Raw genomic sequence first — 19,129 nt, 5'->3', positions numbered from 1 at the left:
CAATTGGTAAAGGGACTTCCGGATCGCGCGCTCTGATTGGCTGGGAGAAAGGAAAGGTTTCCTCCCCACCCCGGGGCGCTCAGAGATGGAGTCCTGGAGCCGCTCGGTCTCCGGTGCTTAGGGTCTGCGGTGGCGGCAGGTGAGAGGCCGTGGTCGCGGGGTCGGGTGGCGCGAGGTCCTAGCTAAGACTCAGGACGACCCTAGGATGGGCGACTGGCTTCTCTGGCTTAGTTTCCCCAACTCTGAGAATCCATTCTGAGGTGAGGGATCGGTGACTTCGAATCTGACTTGATTTTGAGCTTCCGGCAAGCAATAGGTTTCCCTGCTGAGAAACGGGGATCACGATAGTACTTAACTCATAGTGAAGTTCAGTTCTTGTTATACTCAGGTAATTAATGCACATAAAGCCTTAAATGGAGGGTAATTTTGCATTATTTATAAAAATCTAAAACGCGCACACCCGTGGTCCCAGCAAGTGACTTTCTAGGACTCTGTTGTAGAGATCCTCCTTTACATGTGCAGAAAGAGGTGTAATAGCTGTTTTCTGCAACCTGTTTATAATTGTGACACATTGGAAATAGCCTCAATGTCCAGGAGAAAGTTCTTTTTTGGTCCACTATTTCACTTAAATCTCTCCCTTTCATAGTCGTAGTAATGAAAGCTGGAACCAAGAACAGAGCCAGTAATAAGCAGCTATCAGTAATCGAGTGATTATGATGTGCTAGACACTAAGTGTTTCCCTTGCATTATTTAACTTAACTTACCTAAACCTATTGAGGCAAGTACAGTTATTGTCCCCGTATAACATGTGAGAAAACAGGTTCATAGCCATTTCAGTGAATTAGTTAAGAGGACATCACCGGGGAGTAGAAGAGCTGGGGTTTGAACCCAGATCATTCTGATGTGTCTAGTTAACTGTAATAACTACTGCACTGCGCTGCCTTTTGAGCATGTAGCAAGTGCTAAGAGGTAGCTGCCTTTTTTGTTCTAACGATGAGCTTGGACTAAGTACTTTCTAAGATCTTTAAGATCTGGGGACCCTCCATCCTCCCTCTGACTTTCGCTTTCAGGAGTCCCAGGAGCCATGTTGTCAGAAGCCCTGATGGTGTCCGCTCCAGGGAAAGTCATCCTTCATGGAGAGCATGCTGTGGTCCACGGCAAGGTAAAAGGCCCCCAGAGCCTTCAAGGATTGGACACCACTCCTCCCTGTTCCTAATCTTAAAAGAAGACAAAAGAAAGCCTTGAGGCATAGCCTGGGAATAGATCAGAGGGGAGGTCAGTTTCTCCCCAGCCAGGCATCGGAAAGACAGGAGTTATGCCCACTGAAAGGCTTCTCTCGCCCACTCAATAAGAGGGCAAAAAGGGTGATAGGTTAGGCCCCACGAGTGGAATGAGATCACCTGGTAAGTGAGCTTCGGTGGAGAAGAAAAGAGGTTTGAGGACTGAATTCGGCGTCTTTCAGCATTTAGAAATTGGGAAGATGAGTAGGATTCAGCAAAGGAGTCTGAAACGTGCATCATCTCATTTCACTCGTACAACTACCCTCTGGGGTTCAACTTTTAATGCTGATTTACCGATGTGGTGGTTGAGCCTTAGAAGAGGATTGCTGACCTGACCAAGGTCCCTTACACCTTGCTAGAGCTAGTAGTAAACCTAAGTCTGTCTGAACCCAAAGCTCGTGCTTTTCCCATTCCTCATCTCTGTCATTCTTTATGTTCTTAACTTATATATATCTTTGAAAACATGGTGATTATGGGGAAGCTAGTCCTTGGTATTGGGAACCTCTGAAGTTTTGCGTAGGAAAAGTAAATGTAAGTAGATACTAACTCTTGATTGGTAGTGGTAGTGCGGAGGCTTAGTGGGAAAGTATGCCAAGGTTGGTCTGCCAAAGGCATGGGTCCAAGTGGCCTTTGTGCTAGCACAGTGACCTTGGCCCCTTTTCCCTAAGACAGGAGTCGTACTTGTTGCCACTCACCCTCAGGCTTATTGCTTTTGCCCTATGTTCTGTAGGTAGCACTGGCTGTGGCCTTGAACTTGAGAACATTCCTCCGGCTTCAACCCCACAACGGTGGGAAAGTGGGCCTCAACTTACCAAACATTGGCATCAAGCAAACATGGGATGTGGCCAGCCTTCAGCGACTGGACACGAGCTTTCTGGGTAAGTGCAGGGAGGAGGAACCAGGTATGGGAAGAGCGTGGGCCCTGAACGGAGGGGGAAAGATAATGGCTGGCTAGGTATTCCAAGCTGTCCTGAGGGTGCAAGAGGCCAGCCACTCTGGGGGTGTTTTCTCTCCGGACCGTGTACAAGTAGCTTCACTGATTTATTTATTTACGTATTTTTTAATTTCAAAGAGTAAAATGATGCACTAGGTCTTTGTGGGCTGTTGTAAACAGATTATTGAGGCTTACTGTTGAGTGAAAGAACACGAGATGCACAACAGCAGGAATGCTATGAGGAGGAATGGCACAGATTAAGTGTCAGTATGTATGTCAATGCATAGAAGATGGCTGGAAAGGTACACGTCCAGCTGACACTGTTGAGTGGTGAGTTACCTCTGGGGGTCTCCCAGGGGTCAGGAGTGGACAAAGGGAGCCTTCCTTCTGTGGTGTTATTTTCACAAGGGGAATGTATTGAGTTTTTGTGCAATTAAAAATCATTTAAAATAAAAGTAATTTATGCTTGTTGTTGGAAAATACAGTCAATACTGGAACATTGCAAGTAAAAAAAAAAAAAAACCAAAGCACTTCTTATTACCACCTGCCAGTCCCCACCCGCTTGACAGCTCTTAAGCATTTTGGTGTTAATCCTGCCGGATTATTATCTGTAGATAGATTGAGATAGGGAGAGATCTTGTTTTTTGACTAAAATTGGAACGGGCCATGTAACCTCGTCAGACATGGGTGGGTCTCTTTTTCTTCTCCAGTATATTGAAAGTGCCTTTCATACATAAAGACCTCCGTGCTCATTTTTGATAGCTTTGGGAATGTCGTGTCCACTCCTACGCAGGCAAGGTTTTTTAATCAGCGGAGTCCCCACCTGCATTAGAACTGGAGCGTGTGTTCTGTTCTCATTTGCTGTTTCCTCTCCGGACCAATGCCTCCTTGTTTGGAATGGTGTTTCTCAGTCAGCATGGGGCAAGTGGGACTCTTCCAGGGGTTTATCCCTAACTGTTCCCTGTCCCCCATAAGAAATCAGTCCACAACCAGCCACTCCCAAATACTGTAGGGAGATGGAGTATGTATGATGCAAGTCAAAGCCAGGCTTTTGATTGAGCTACGGTAGCATTCATTTGTGTATATGTGTGTTTTTAAACTAGTATTAATTAAGCACTTACTGCGTTCCCAGAGATGTGTTAAGGATTTATTTTACTTTATCTTCATGACAGTCTTGTCCCTATTTATCAAGGAGAGAAACTGAGGTTTAGAGCGGTTAAGTCACATGCTCAAGGCCACAAAGCCAGGCGGGGACACAGTTAGGACCCAAACCCGTCTACCTGCCTCCAAAACCTTAAGTGCACTGACAGGTTGTGGTGCTCGGACCACAAATCCTTGCCCATCCAGATTCCCATGGCTGCTCCGTTCTTTGCATTCTGTTGTCTATAAAACACCTGAGAGGTCCTCAACCATCTGTGTGTGCTTGTGTGACAGAGCAAGGGGACGTCACAGTGATCACCCCAGAGCAAATGGAGAAGCTGAAGGAGGTGGCGGGCGTCCGTGAAGACTGTGCCGACCACACACACCTGGCCGTGCTGGCCTTCCTTTACCTGTACCTGTCCATCTGCCGGAAGCAGAGGTGTGTGTGCGGTCTGGGGAAGGAGTCCTGGTTTCTCTAGTTTTGGCTCCAGGAGAACGCACGTGCTCCCTTCCAGGTTTCACAAGGTGGGACAACAGCCATTGGCTGTCCCACCATGTGCCAGGCACCGTGACAGATACGTTACATATGGTCTGCTTATAATATTCACAACAGCCCGATGAGAGAGGCACTGTCCGCATTTTTTGTAGGGAGAAACTGAGACTCAGAGAGTCACTGAAGGCCATGCAGCTAGTTAGGAAGTGGTGGAGCCGGGGGTCAGCTCAGTCCACTTTCACCCGCACGCTGGCATTCGTAACCCCACATTGCCTCCTCTGCCCTCTTCAGTTCAGTAGAACCCAAGCCAGATTCCATCCTTGGATTGGATCCACCGTGTGGCTTCTCCCATGCCATGTCCGTACCCAAGTTGCTCAAGAAGTCAACTGTATAATATTTCTAATCCTCCAGGAGTTTTCCAATCCTCCCTCACCCCCACCTTACCTCTTTTGGGTGCTAGTACCCAGCGTGTGGTGGAAAGCACCTGAGCCCAGATGTAGAGGGCAGTGGGCTAGATGAGACGTTGGGCCCACCTCTGCCGTCGACTCGCTGTGGGGCCTGTTCCCCATCCCACACGCACCAGGGAAATGCTGTGATTAGCAGAGTGAAGCCAGTGTCCACTCCACCCCTTACGATAAGATCTGGGTTATCCGCGCTTAGGGAAGCCAGCGCCTAGGGGGTGACAGTCCTGTTGAGGAGGTGTCACGTGGTGATAGCATGGGCTGAGTCAGACTGCGTGGGTTCACACCCCAGCCTGACCACTTACTGGCTCGCATGAGGTTCTTACCTTTCCTGAGCCTCAGTTTTCTCATCTGTAAAATGGGAGCTATTAAATAGTACCTCATAGGGTTCTTGTGAGGTTAAATAAGTTCATTTATTTAAAGGGCTTGACACGCAGCCTGGCACGTTGCTTGATAAATGTTAGACATTATTATTATTATTATTATTTATTTTTTATTTTTTCTCAGAAAACTCTTAGAGGATTAGCACTATTATACAGGTGACCCTTGAGCACCCTGAGTTTGAACTACACGGTCCCACTTCTCATGGGTTTTTTTCAATAAATACTCAGTCAGCCCTCAGGCTTCACATCTACGGATGCAGAGGGCCAACTTAAGTTATATGCCGATTTTCGACTGCGTGGGGATTGGTGCCCCGAACCCCCCACAGTGTTCGAGGATCAACTGTATATGAAATGGGCCTAGCCCTGTAACTGGCACATAGTGAATTATCACTGTGATTTTTTGGTCCAGAACCCAAAGGGAAAGCTTCAGGTGGCAGCCCTTGACTTGTGCCGCAGACGCTGGTTAAGCAGGTGCTGGGTGCCAGGGCCGTGCTGAGGCCACCTTCATAAATGTCTCAACACTTGCTGTCCACTTGCTGTCCATTTTCAACTTAAACGGGGCATATATGTTCCTTCCTGGAAGGGGAAGGGGTGCATTTCAGAATCCCCTGATCTGGGTGAGGTAGCCACGTGAGGTTTGAAAAGGCAGATTCAGTATTATTTTATATTTGGAAAACAGGAAGAGTACTTAATGGAAATGACCGAACATGAAGCTTGACAGTTCTCGCTTGGGGGAAATACACGTTAAGCTGCCAGTGATCCGAAGCAGGCCTGTGTTAACACACGCTGGGAAACGCTGTCGGTGGGAGACGCATCCTGTCATGAACATGCTCACTGCACTGCTATGAGGCTGCCGTGGAGAAAGCTTATTGCTGGGGGATCCTTGGAGGGGGTAGGGAGGGACTAGGAACGGCCTCTGGGTGGTCATGGGAAGTTTCACACTGGCAACAAGATCTGAGAAGGGTCTTGTAGGATGGGTAGGAAATTCCATGGGGGAGGAAGAGGTGCAAAGCTATCCCGGGCAGGGGGACCAGCCCCTGCTCCGAGCAGGGTCATGACAAAGCCTCGCTGGTGTGGGCGTTAGGCCCTGCCCATGTCCAGTCCTGGGCCTGGGCTGCTGGTTCAGCTGTGGCACCTCACCACCCTTCCAGTCATGCTCTGTGCCCTGCTGTGTGTGTTTCAGGGCTCTGCCCAGCCTGGACATCGTGGTGTGGTCAGAGCTGCCCACCGGGGCCGGCTTGGGCTCCAGTGCCGCCTACTCTGTGTGTTTGGCAGCCGCCCTCCTGACTGCGTGTGAGGAGATTCCAAACCCACTGAAGGACAAGGAGCCCGTCGGCAGGTAATCACGGCCCTTGCCCTGCTCGACCTTCCTAGGGCTAGGACCTGAGCCTGGCTTCCCTCGCTGAGGGCTGACCACCACCTTGTGAGGCGAGAGATGTCGTGTGGCCACTTCACAGAAGAAGCTGAGGGACAGAGAGGCCAAACAGCCTGGCCCAGGCCACCCAGCTAGGGATGACAGAGAGGGATTTGGATCCAGGCAGTCTGCATCTAGAGCCTGAGCTCTTCACGCCTGTGCTACACCACTTGAGCTCCCCAACCCCTAGCCCCTCCCCCCCACCATGGCTCTTTGGGGTTCAGGTGCCCATGGTGTGGTAGAAGGAGCCTGAGCCCAGATGTAGAGGGCAGTGGGCTAGCTGAGGCGTTGGGCCCACGTCTGCCACAGACTCGCTGTGGGACCTTGGCCGTGCTGCTGCCCCCGTGGGTGCCTCAGTGCCCTCCTCTGTAAATGGTAATACTGAGACCAAGGCAGGTATTGCCAGGTCGTATCGATGGTTATGGAGAAACTATGACATGCCGAGAGATAAGCACAGGAGGTGTGTCTGTCAGATGAGGGCGTCTCCCTTCCTGCAGGTCCTTGACTTGTCTCCACAGAGGGAGCGTCACCTCTGCGGTTCTCACTGAGCCAGGGAGGCCTGTCAGGACAGGCTTGCTGGCAGTTTCTGTCCCTGAGGGAGTACGCCTGGAGAAGCCACCCCGAGCACAGAGGTTACGCAGTTTGCCCTGGGCCTCGCCCCAGGAATTGTGCATCAGGCCTCAGAAACCAGCCTGGCAGCTTCTTGGCAAGGCCTGTCCCTGGACCTACAGGGCTTGGAGGAGCCCTTCCGCTGGGGGGCCTCCGGTCCCAGCCACGCGGAGGCCAGATGTGCTGTGTTAGGTGGACTGCTGGTCTCGTCTGACTCCCGGTGTAGTCAGCCCACCCGAAGGCTGCGCAGACAGTGCTGGCTGCCAGGATAGACGCAGCCACGTGTTTCCACCCAGAGCGGTGTTCCTGTGCCCTCTGTGCCCGCTGCAGGGGCACCCCAAAGAACATAATGTGCAGGCCTGCGGCTGAGGCTCTCTGTCCCCTTCCTGAGTCTGGCTTTGAACTGAGGTTTTCTTCCTCGGCTCTGAAAACACTGGTTTTCTGTTTCCCCAGCCCGCTGAGTGCCCTGTAGGAGTTCTGTCTCCGCCAGTAATTGCTCTTCTGAGGCACAGAGGTTAAAACATAGTTGAATTCAGATTGAGCCCAGAGGTCACTTTGGTCCCTGTGGCAGCGGTGGATCTGTGGGCTGTTGATGTCACATCTCTGTCATCTTGGAATGGCTCCTGTGCGTGGAAAGAAGGTGGAGGGGTGGGGCAGGTGGCTGTTGTGAGGGGAAGAATCCAGCAGGTAATGAGAGATTGTACCTGGAGGTAACAGGAGGTGGTGGTTTTCCAGAATTTCAGGAAGGTTTGCCTGCTAGCTCGCTACGTGGCCTTGCAACACCTTTTCCCCTCCGGGGCTCCATTTCCTCTGCAAGCACAGGGCTGCTCCACATGACCCCTTGGGGGGCCTCCCAGCCTTGACCCTGTGGTAGATGGCGATTCAGGACAGAGGCTTTGAGACCGCTGCTCATTCCTGTCTGCTAATCGCTGATTACAACCCAGATCAGGGGAGGCCGGTTGCCCTGGGTCCCCTGAATAGACACCTACCCACAGGCCAACAGCCTGGAAGGCAGAGGGTGACTCGTGTGTCTGTCTGTGTGTGCGTGGGCTTTTTCTGGCTGCTTCCACCAGTTCTCCACCTCCACTACAGGCCCAGTCATCCCTTCTCAGAACCTTTGGGGGAGATCCAGAGATGGGTGTTGCAAATCGGGCTCACCACGGGTGTCTGGAGTTTGAATTCATAACGGTTGTGCTTTTGGCCTGCTGGCAGGATTTTGGGAAACAGTCGTCGCTCTGCTCACTCTTCAAGTCTGGCGTGGTTCATGATCAGGCACTTCTGTGGGGTCTGTTACAGTAATAGCGACCGTCTGCGCACACCGTGCCGGGTGCTCTGCCAGCATTCAATCCACCTGCTACGCAGGCTAGTTGCTGAGAAGGGTGGAATTACCATTCGCCAGATGATGAGAGGGGCTCAGAGAGGTTAGGTAGTGGGCCCACGGCCACCCAGCTAGTAAGAGGCAAAGGAAGACCGTGGGAACCGTCCTGGGCTCTCTCCACAGTGCCAGGCAAGAGGGTCTCAGAGGGCAGGGAAAGTATGGCTCACGCTTTCGCTGGAGAGGTTCTGAGCTTTAGTTTTTGTTTTTCCTCCTCTTTCTGAGTTTGAGGGCCCAAGCCCCTTTGCTTTTTGGTCTCCACCGGGCCCAGCCTGTGGCCCCTGCCTCTGCTGCCCGAAGGGACCCCTTGTCCCTGACTCACCACTACGGTAAAGATGAATTTCTGTGTCTTCTTCAGGTGGACCGAGGAGGATTTGGAATTAATTAACAAGTGGGCCTTCCAGGGGGAGAGGGTGATTCATGGGAGCCCCTCTGGAGTGGACAACGCCGTCAGCACCTGGGGTAGGTGCTGCCTCACGCTTGTTTTCTTTATTTTTCTTATTTTTAAGATTCGTGCAACTCTCACAGATGCCCAGGTTCTATTGGTTTGGGATGAATAGAATCAATGCGTTCCAAGAAAAATAGCATTTTCCTGTTTTGAAGGGAATGGAAGAAATCTCAGCCTCGCACCTGAGTCTGAATTTCAGGTCCGGTGGGGCTGGGGCCTGGAAAGCTCCATCCAGCTCCAGTGAGCGCCCTGTAGTTAAGGTGAGGTCTGTAGTTAAGGCTGCAGAACCGCTGCTGTGGTGTTTACAGACCACAGAGTGGAGCTCCCCTCTGGTGAGGATGCGTGCGTATTGGACCTGGACGTAGCCCCGTGTCCCGCCGTCACCATGTCACCATGTGGCCCGTCGGAGTGGAGCTGGGCAGCCTGGAGGGAAGGGAGTGACCCTGGAACCCAGGCCTGGTGAGAGCTCTCTAGCAGCGTGGAGTGCCTTCGTGCCCTCCTGGGCCTTTGGTAGCTGAAGCTGAGAGGTTATGGTATTTAGTCTGTTCCCATGAATGGGACAAAACACAAACCTGCCCTGAATCCAGCCTCTCTCCCAAGAGGCAAAGGTCCGTCGCTTTTCTGACCTGCTGGTTTTTCTCTTTAGGAGGAGCGCTCCGGTACCAACAAGGAAAGATTTCATCCTTAAAGAGGTAACTAAGCAGCACCTTCCCCATGGCTGCTCCGGAGGGGAAGCTCTGTTTCTTTGTTACGTAATGTGGGACAAGTGTCCCTGGGCTTTCCCCTCCCCCGATGTGGCCCTCACAGGCCAGGGGCCCTGAGGAAACCCTGCTCTTTCCTTCTCCACTTCAGCTTTTGAATCTTGCCTAGACAGCACAGGGGACATCATGCATAGTCTCCTTCCAGAACGTGGCTATTCCCCCAGACCTGTGACTGCTCATTTAGTCATTCATTCATTCAGCAAACAAGAGTTGGTATCTACTGTGTTCCCGATGACACTGTACTAGGAGTGAGGGATATAAAGGAGAAGCTTGGACATCGCTTTGAGCGGGTGGGGACAGACATGCACACAGAAGCCACCCCCAGGCATCATGAGAGTTGCCATAATGAAGGCACGCCAGGCAGAGCCAGGACGGGAGCCCGAGGGAAGCTTGTGAGAGGCTTAGCACAGAGGTGACATCTGGCAACTTTCAGCCCATTTTGTTTCTTTACCGCCGCCCTCTGGAGTAACTGGAATTACCAACGTGCATATTCAACATCTTCTTTGCACTCAGAGTAGAAATGTCAGGGAATGAGGTATGGGACAAGCAGGAGTGGGTCCTTTTTGGCTGTCCCCTGAACCCTCGATCAAGTCGGTTGGTGGTGTTTGTCCCAGGGCACTTTGCTGCCTCAGTGGGCTTTTCCAGGCCTCTGAGGGGCCCCGGGCTGGCTCTCACCTTCTTTCCCCAGGGTGGTCTTCTTTGTGCATGGGCAGCAGACCCTGACCCACTGCCCTGGCCAGCTGGGCCAGTCCATGAGTGGCTCAGTGACCTCGGGTGACATCGTGCTGCACTCCTGCACCTCTGGGAGCTTCCTGTCCCAGCCGTCTCAGCTTCGGGGAGCCAGGCCTGCCTCTCTGAGGCTCTTCCTCTGGGTTTCTGAACCTGACATTATTGACATTGTGAGCTGGATAATTCGCTATAGTGGCGCCGTCCTGGGCACTCACTGTAAGATGTTATGTGGCATTCTGAACTCCACCCACTCGATGCCAGTAGCTCCTCCCCCATCTCCCTGTTGCGAAGACCAAAAATGTCTCCAGACATTGCCACATGTCCCGTGGAGGGCAAAATCCCCCTGCGTGACTATCGCTGATCTACAGGAGGAGGAAGCAGAGCCATTAAGGGTCGTGGCACAGCTGCTTCTGGCTGCCTGTGGCATCGATGGCTGTGGAGCCCCAGGGCCCTGGCGGGACCTGGCTCTGCCACGTGTACTAAAGCCCCGTGCAGTGAGAGCGGGAGGGAGCAGAAGGTTCTGAGAGGCCTGGGCCCCCCTCAGGACTCAGTCTCTCGGAGGAGGCAGTCACACTGTAATAATCCTCAGAACGAAGGCTTCCAAAGCGTTCTCAGTCTGCCGTGGATGACAGTGGGGGCGACCTAACGCAGGCAACAGATCGGAGGGGCCTTCACGGAGGCAGTGGCATTTCATTTGCTCAGTGTTGCCTGAAAGCCAGTTGTATCCTAAGCATGGAACTGGGCTCCAAGGATAGAGAACCAGTTAAGATGGGGCCTGGGCACGTGCACAGCCAACCAGGGGAAATCAAGAGATGAACGATGGGGAGACGTGCTCAGGGGCTGGGTTTGGTGGTGTGGTCGACAGAGCTCTGGGGTCCTCAGTGCCGGGTTTGAGCCCTGCTCTGCCACTTGCCAGCCAAGTGCCCTTGGATGAGTCACTTCTCCTGAGGCCTCCATTTCCTCATTTATACAGTGGGGAGCATGAAATCAGAAACGATATCTGTAAAGTTCTTAGCTCTTTGCTGACGAAGTTTATTCATCCGTTCCACAAACATTATTGAGCAGCTACTGGGTGTTGGGGCCTCATCAGGGAACCAAAGGTCCCGCCTTCATGGGACTCAACATTTTGTGAGAGGAGACAACCAACAAATAATTTGCTCTGTAAGAGCATGTCAGGCAGTCCTAGGTGCCTTTGGGAAACATAAAGCAGGGTGAGGGGCCCAAGGTGGACAAGGGAGCTAGTTGGATGGATGATCAGTGCAGGCCTCTGATGAGGTGACATCTGAGCAGAAACCGGAATGAGATACAAGAGTAAGTCTGAGCTTTGGAGGATGGAGGTGGGTCCTGGGCAGAGGAAGGCAAGTGCAAAGGCCCTGAGGCAGGAGTATGCCTGGCCTTTTGAGCAGCAGCCAGGAGGCCAGGGCGGCTGAGTGGAGTGAGCACCCAGGGAGGGCAGAGGGAAGATGAGATGAGTCTGGGGAGGTAGCCAGGCTGAGCACGCACGTGCACTTACAGGGCGTAGCCCCAGGTGATGGTTACAGGCGGTCTTCGGCGCCCTGGGTTTTGTGGGGCTGGCCTGTTTGCAGAGGACTTATCCAAGAAAGATGAAGAGGCAGTACCCAAACTCCTCCCGCCCTGGTGGATGGATGGGAACACAGAGCAAACCGTTCACTTCTGGCTGCAGGGCGCCACGGCGAGCAGATGGCAGATTCTCTGCGAGGCAGAGAGGCCAGGCCACATTAATCCCTGTGCTGGCTTACAGGGGAGCCCTTTTGCCCTCAAACCATGCAGGGTGCTTCTCCGTAAAACAAATGCATTTGTTTGCAAAGTGGATCAAGATGTGGCCTCCCAGAATGTGCTGCTCTTTGGAGGAACGGCTTGTGTTTAAAGGGAAGAGAAAAGCCAAATAGACTGTTCATCTTTTGTAAAGTTGAAAAAAAAAACACCCAAGAGCCGCCTCCAAGGCTGAGAATCGATATTAATTTCATGGGCTTATGGGCGGTGAGATCAAGGAGGTGTCTAGCAGCCTATTCCAGTCCTATTGGATTTTACAATCTTGAGCTGTGAAAAGAAAAGCGAAGAAAGGTATCAAGGGGTCTGTCCATTGCCAGCTATCTCAGGCCAGAGCTCATCCAAATTCTCCACCCTCTGTCCCTGCCAGCAGCTCTCTGAAGGGCAGATTGGGATGACAAGAAATGGGGGCTGCAGTCCCCGAAGGCAGCTAGCCACAAGGCCAGTCGGGATTGTGGCTTTAGGAGGGATTATAAGCTCAGAGGGCAGGTGAGGACAACGGGCTCATGCTGGAGAGCCGGCTTACTGTGGCCTTCCCTACCCTCTGTTCTCTCACCTGGGGTAGCCTGGCGGGGCTGACTGAGTCCCTCTAAGCACCTCTGGTTTCAAAGCAGGGCAGGAATGGGCTCAGCACGCTGGGAGCCCGACTCCTCCACAAGCTGCCCTCCCTCAAGCTAATCTGGGTATCTTCCCTCCCCGCATGCCCTCCCCACGATCCATCCCAGGACCTGTTGCTTTTTCTTTCTAAATCTCCAGCACCGTCCACTTGAGCTCCCCGGGGGAGCGGGGTCATATGACGGAACCTCGGCCCCTTGTACTCTTCACTGTAGAGCCTTGGAACTGCTGACTCCAGAATGTGCCATGCCATGCTCCATCACTTCCAAGCTGTGCTGGGCCCTGTCATGTGCCAACACATACAGGTGCCCAGTGAGAGCCGAGTGAGTGAGCGAGTGAGTGAAGAGCCAAGGGACGTGTCCGTCCGCCCAGGGGCTGAAGCGGAGCTGCAGCTGTGGCCGGCTGCAGGCACCCTGGGCTGGGGGTTCGGGAGCTGAGCTCCCTTGACCCAGCTCCTCCATCCTCAGCTCACTGGGGACCCCCTTCACCCCACAGGCCACCGGCTCTGAAGATCCTGCTGACCAACACCAAAATCCCTCGCAGCACCAAGACTCTGGTGGCCAGTGTCCGGAGCAGACTGCTCAAGGTGCTTGCTCCACCCTTGGGGGGGTGCCGGCAGGGTCACGACTGTCACGGGGGGTTGGGGGGGAGAGCTCCCTGTGCCCCGTGGGTTGGTACTAGGGAGGGTGGGAGGAGGTGATGGTCTCCACCTCGTGGGGAGGCACTTTTGGCAGATAGGGAGGCGCTCTCTGTTCACCCACCAGCTGGGAAGAGGGACAGGGCTCACTAGACGTGTTGGCTTCGCACCAAGAACCCCCGCATGTGTTGGGCAGCTGGGCAAGGCAGAGCTCAGGCCGGAAGGAGAGGCAGTTTCCTCAGAGGGTAGGTGTAGGCCATGGGGACACCTTCTGCCTCCACCTCATTGCCTGGGTGCTGTCCAGTCCTGCTTGCCCCTAGGCCTGACCGGCCCTCGCTTCCTTTCCGTCCAGTTCCCAGGGATCGTGGCCCCTCTCCTGACTTCCATAGATGCCATTTCCGTGGAGTGCGAGCGCGTGCTGGGGGAGATGGCGGCAGCCCCGGGCCCAGAGCACTACCTCGTGCTGGAAGTAAGAGCCTGTCTCCGGGATCCGGGGTCACTCACCCACACCACTGTCCAAAGCAGCGGCTCCCCTATCTCTACGCTCAGAATCCCCGGCGGGGTCCTGTGCGTGCACACACGAGCAAGCATGCCTTCATTTTTAAGCCTCTTTCCAGGTGACTGAGGTAATTAAGTGAGAGGATACAAGAAAGTGCTGAGGGCAGTTCCTGGTTCGGGGAAAGCGCGATGGGCCAGGTTGGGGTCATGCGTTTCAGGAGCACCAGGATATTGCTGACACAGTCTTCCCTGGGTCCAAGGGTGATTTCTTACTTGGCTGCCTCTTCCCTGCTGTTTGCACTAACTGCACTTACTCATTCGGTAGCTGTTTTTCACCTGCATGCTTTGGATCAGACGTGGCCTAAGACTGTGCTTTCGTCGTCATTACCCTGGCCACTACCCTTCTAGCGTAGAGGTTGAGACCTCAGGCTTTGGATTTAGTCAGGCCCAGGTCTGAATGCTGCCTCCCCGCCCCACACCCACCCCCGGAGTGCCTTCAGAATGAATGCAGGGAGGTCCCAGGGGTGACGTACCAGCACAATGCCTGAGGAAACACCAGCTCAGTAAGTAAGCCAGAGGGCCCAGGCTTGTCCTCGGACACGGTCCATCTGGCCTAGTAAATGTGGGCTGACATTAAAAAGCCATCTGGCTTCTTTTGAAGAACCACAGGATCAGGCAGCCCCACGTAGTGGCTGTGCAGCAGCAGTCAGCTGGAGGTGCAGAGGGGCCCCCTGTGGTGGCCGTTTCTCCCCAGTCACCACCATTCTCTGTGTATTAACCCGCAGGTACTATAATCTTTGCCTGGGGCCTCCCTGTCCCACTGGAGGCGTTTGAGTCTGTAGCCCCTGTACTGAATGGAAGCTGCTACTCTTACGTCTTTTCACAAACGGTTTCTCATTTGATTACTACTGTTGCCCCCATTTTTCAGACATAAAAACTGAGGTCTAAAGAGCAACTTTCTCCAAGGTTTTCCGACTAGGGAGTGGCTGAGCCGGGGTCAGACTGACTGACTTATTCCTTTAGTCAGCAGATCTTTAATGAGCACCTACTATGGGCCAGGGACAGGGACTCCACCCAGTTCCTGCGTTTTTGCCCTCATGGCCGCAGCCGTTGCCTCGCTGGCTCCCAGTTCCCTTCACGTGGGAAGGAGGGAACACGGTCGTCCTGAGCAGGAAATTAATAATGATAGAGTATGGCCTGCAGTGCACCCCGCTGAGCCCCCGAGAATACAGAACAGCTCGTCGGTTATACACTGTGTGTATTTTTGGCTGTGGCAGCCGCTGAAATGTGCACCTCGGCTCCTGGACAGCTTTGAGCTCAAACCAGCGAGCTGTTCTCGTGTGTCACAGCCTGTCGTCTGATCCTTGACAGATTTTGGATCAGAATGTGACAGGTGTCTGGAACCTGCCTTGGCAGCATGACACCTGGCGCTCAGGCGCAGAGAGAGGCCCCCAGAAGTTTTTCCTCACATCCAGCCCTCAGGCCCATTGAAAGGCACCTGGGGCTGCCACCGGGCCATCACGCCTGTCTGCTCCTCTGTCAGAAGTGCTGGAGGTAGGAGGCGTCTGGGGGGAGGCTGACCCCACCCTGCTGCCTCCCTGGGCAGGAGAGCCAGGTGGGCTTCCGCAGACAGCTGGTGATTGGCAGTGCTCATGGTGCACCGGGGTCCCAGCCGCCTGGAGCAGAGCTGCGCGCTGTCAAGCCCAGTAGCGCGAGTGGGTGGCAGCAGGAATGCCGAGGGCGCTCCCGGAGGCAGGGCAGACACGAGCTTCCCATTCAGGCAGCCCCAGCCTCTGGCGCCAGCTCTGTTCCTTACTCATCCGGTGACCTTAGGCAAGTCACTTTCCTCTCTCAGCTTCAGTTTCCTCCTTTGTAAAATGGGGACGAGGGTCATTACCCCGTAAAATTAACCGGTAGCAGTTGATGTCTGCCAAGCACTGACCTCATGCCGGGCATTGTGTGGAAAGCTCACTTCATTTCACCCTCACGGCAATGAGGCAGATCCTCTTACCATCCCTGTATAAGGGGGGAAACTGAGGCTCAGAACGAAAGACCTTGTCCAAGGACACACACCATGAAGTGGCAGAGCTGGGACTCAAACCCAGGCCCGCTTGACTCCAGAGCCCACCTTTTAACTTCCCGACGGCAGGGACCGTAGCTGGGTGCTCATTCTTACAGCCCCAGTGTCTAGCACGGTGCCTGCCGGCGCGTGCTGGGCGTTTGGCCAACACTGATGAAGTGAATGACATGTGAGTAGGGCTGCCCGGGCAGTGGCAGCTGTAAGCTTCCTGACATCCCCCTGCATCTCCTTTGCTCCTCAGAAGAGAAGGAATTGTATTACGCATGCTCAAAGAAACCTGAACTCTTCCCCCGCTTGTGTGTGACCTTGGTGGAGCCCCGGGGTATTGCTGACACAGCCTTCCCTGGGTCCGAGGGCGATTTCTTACTCGGCTGCCTCTTTCCTGCTATTTTTGCTAACTGCACTTGTTCATTCGGTAACTATTTATCACCTGCATGCTTTGGATCAGACATGGTCTAAAATTGTGCTTTCGTTGTCGTGAGATTTTCTTCTGAATGTCAGTACCTGAGGCAGCTGGAGGATGGCATATTACGTGGGACTTCTTCTCCTGTAAATGACAGAAATCCATCTCAGCCAGGCTTCAGCAGACAAGGAATTTATTGGCTCATAACTGAGAACACCAAAGGGAGCAGCAGCTTCAGGCACGGCTATATCCAGGGGCCCAAACAACCTAGTCTGAAATCGCTCTCCATCTTCCATGTAACCTGTGACCCTGTGCGGGGTAAATAACTCTGGCCGTTTGCCTCTGAACCCAACCAGTTGTAGCAGCTCTAGTGGAAAGAGGCTGAGGAAACCCTGATTGGCCCCCGTGCCCCTCCCTGACCACTCACCGTGGCCAGAGGCTTCCATGGCCAGGCCTGGGACGCTCACTACCAGCTCTATCCTAGCCACATGGGAATTCCTGCAGGAAGGAGAAGTTCTTTTGCCAGCAGAGAGGGACAGTGGTGTGCTGGATAGTCAAAGCCATTTGCTGTCCCAAACCAGCATCTGTCAGATGGGTGGGGCGGGCATAGGACCTCGACCTCAGGCAGGCCAAGCAGGAGCAGACTGAATCTTCTCCTCCAGGAGCTCATTGACATGAACCAGCACCATCTGAATGCCCTCGGTGTGGGTCACGCCTCACTGGACCGGCTCTGCCAAGTGGCCAGGGCCCATGGACTCCACAGCAAGCTCACTGGCGCTGGTGGCGGTGGTTGTGGCATCACTCTCCTCAGGCCAGGTACGGGGAGGGGGGCAGGATTGCCAGCCTAGGCATTTCCCTTGGGAGGAGGAAGAGGCCTGTAAATAAGTCTCATCTCTGCTGTGTGGCCTTGGGCAAGTTATTAACCTCTCTGAGCCTTTGTTACTAACATTGGTAAACTAAGGATGCTAACATCTAGATTATAAGATTGTTCCCCAGATTCGAGGAGAAAAATACATTGAGAGAGCCTGGCAGAGGGCTGCGGGGTGGTAGGGGCTCCTCTCGTGGTGGCTGTTTCTACCACCTTCTTACCTGCAAGCCTCCCACAAGCCTGAGAAATAACCAGGACACTGTCACCACTCATCTTGGCCTCAGACCCTCTACTGTCCCTTCTTGATGTGGCCAGGATGGGAACTGACCTTATTTCAAAACAAGAGTTTCTTTCCCCTTAGTCTTTGGGGAAAGGGCAAACCCCGCTCTCGGGAGCTGGGACTAAGAGCTCCCGCCCGCCGCCGTTTCCTTCGGTGCTCGCTGCCCACTCCTCGTGGTCTCCTTTCCCTCAGTCCCCCTTCTGTACCTCTCCTTCCTTTTTCTGTCCTGCCTTCCCCCTTCACTTTGCCCACAGTAAGCCCACAGTGGCCCCTGAGGCCTCCCCTCACCCTCAGTGAGACTCCCAGGCCCCAGGAAGTCGCTGCATCCTAACTGCCCCAGACCTTGACTGTTGGGTCCTAGTTCAGGGTCAGTGACGATGGTGAGAAAACATTTCTCAAGCATGGACGGTGTACCAGGTGCAGCCGTGCCAGGCACTTGATCTGCATGATCCCTTGTAAGCCTCACAGTGACTGGAGCAGAAGGTATCGTTATTAGCCCCATTGTCAGGTGAGAAGACTGAAGCTCAGAGAGAAGTCACTTGTTTGAGGCTCCACAGCCAATACGTGACGAGGCCAGCTCCATGTGACTCTAGAACCCACCTTTTTCTTGAGTGGGGCGGACATTCTCCAAGGGAGCAGATGAGTGTCAGGGGTGACCTGTGGCTTTCCCTCCCCCCAGATCTGGAGGGGCCAGAGGTGGAGGCCACGAAGCAGGAGCTGACCAGAGACGGGTTTGACTGCTGGGAAACCAGCATCGGTGCCCCTGGCGTCTCCGTCCACTCGGCTGCCTCCGTGGATGCCGCCGTCCGGCAAGCCCTGGATGGCCTCTGAAGTGAGCCCACGCTGCTACAGCCCCACCAAGCGCGTTGCTGGATTATTCTGGGGGCGGGAGTTGGCCTCTGTGCTGGCCAGTGGGCACCCAGTTCCTGACACCGACAGAGAAGCCCAGCCCCCTGTGGTGTCCCTCCCACTGGCTGTGCCCCTCTAGTCCCAGTGGTGGGAACTGGAACTTGCAGTGGGCTGGGCTGCCCAAAAGACATGGTCTGCGTTCTATCTTCTCTTGAGCCAGCCTGGCAGTGGGGTAGCGTGGGGTCCTCTGAGACTGCAGACCTGAGACCTGAGATGCTTTTTCTCCTGTCCTCCCCGAGGCTCTGCCAGACCCACCTGCTTTGGGCCTCTGCCTTCACCGCCAACTCCCTGGCTGACCTGGCAGGTGCTCAGATGCAGTGCTCTGGTTCCTAGAGCAGCGTGCCTTCTCCCTGCAGTCTCCGCACTTCCGTCTGTCTCTCAGGGCCAGGACCCTCCCACCTCTTCCAGGAAGCCTTCCCGGAGCCCTGGCAGCGTGACTCTTGTCCCTCTTCCCTCCCTTCATACTTTCAGTCTTTTTAAACCTTCAGCACTTTGTGTGGCCTGCTCTTCTCTCAAGCCAGACTGTGGACTCTCTTACAGGGTGTCTGGGTGGTGGTCTTGGCCGTCTGTCCTGTGGTCCCGGGGTTGACCAGAGGCCGGGTCAATGTGCAGTTTCTTCTAGTCTGTACCCGAGGGGTTTGGAGAAAAGATGGCAAAGGGGAAATAAAAAGATCTTTAGTACACTGCTCCGTTCTGAGTCTGGAAAAAAAGGATGAGGGTCTGGTAGTTTCTAGCCCACCTACACCTGCCTCCTCTGATCCGGTCCCTTCTCCAGCCACTTTGTCAGTGCAGCTCTTCAGGACTTGAAGGAAAGAAGGGCTCTGGGTCACTTGGTTGTGCGTCTCAGAGATGAGATGGGCTGCTTCCAGGGGGCCCTGCCAGTCGGGAATGGATGCCAGGACACGAGGCTCCGTCCACCAACACAGCTCCAGCCTACTTTTCCAAAATGGGGAAGTTTAAGCTTCCTAGCTCTTAGAATCATGAGCATCCACTATTTCAGAGACTGTTATAAGCCTTGGAA

General features: G+C 54.0%; 1 protein-coding gene across 2 annotated transcripts; it reads left to right on the top strand.

Annotated features, from left to right (window-relative positions):
* Positions 1-13: 13 nt before the first annotated feature.
* MVK (mevalonate kinase) lies at positions 14-18,182 on the top strand. Of its 2 annotated transcripts, none has more exons than XM_033098196.1 (11): positions 14-139; positions 1,071-1,162; positions 2,011-2,158; positions 3,649-3,793; positions 5,875-6,030; positions 8,448-8,551; positions 9,184-9,229; positions 12,929-13,019; positions 13,423-13,539; positions 16,714-16,867; positions 17,879-18,182. In XM_033098196.1, exons 2-11 carry the CDS (start codon positions 1,085-1,087, stop codon positions 18,028-18,030), a joined length of 1,191 nt encoding a protein of 396 aa, XP_032954087.1. In that variant the 5' UTR covers positions 14-139; positions 1,071-1,084; the 3' UTR covers positions 18,031-18,182. The 2 variants fall into 2 exon arrangements, with proteins under 2 accessions (XP_032954087.1, XP_032954088.1); XM_033098197.1 differs by lacking the exon at positions 17,879-18,182 and adding an exon at positions 16,150-16,289 and having other exon boundaries at positions 16,714-16,861.
* Positions 18,183-19,129: the final 947 nt, after the last annotated feature.

Source organism: Rhinolophus ferrumequinum, chromosome 25 (genome assembly GCF_004115265.2).
Source record: "Rhinolophus ferrumequinum isolate MPI-CBG mRhiFer1 chromosome 25, mRhiFer1_v1.p, whole genome shotgun sequence".
NCBI lineage: Eukaryota > Metazoa > Chordata > Mammalia > Chiroptera > Rhinolophidae > Rhinolophus > Rhinolophus ferrumequinum.
This window is presented reverse-complemented; position numbering and strand designations above follow the sequence as displayed.

What these genes read in the sequence shown, in the direction of transcription:
- MVK (XM_033098196.1), top strand. Translation starts at nt 1,085, where the DNA reads ATGTTGTCAGAAGCCCTGATGGTGTCCGCTCCAGGGAAAGTCATCCTT. An exon ending in TCCGGAGCAGACTGCTCAAG is followed by an intron (nt 13,020 to 13,422) that starts GTGCTTGCTCCA and finishes CTTTCCGTCCAG; the next exon opens with TTCCCAGGGATCGTGGCCCC. An exon ending in CATCACTCTCCTCAGGCCAG is followed by an intron (nt 16,868 to 17,878) that starts GTACGGGGAGGG and finishes CCCTCCCCCCAG; the next exon opens with ATCTGGAGGGGCCAGAGGTG.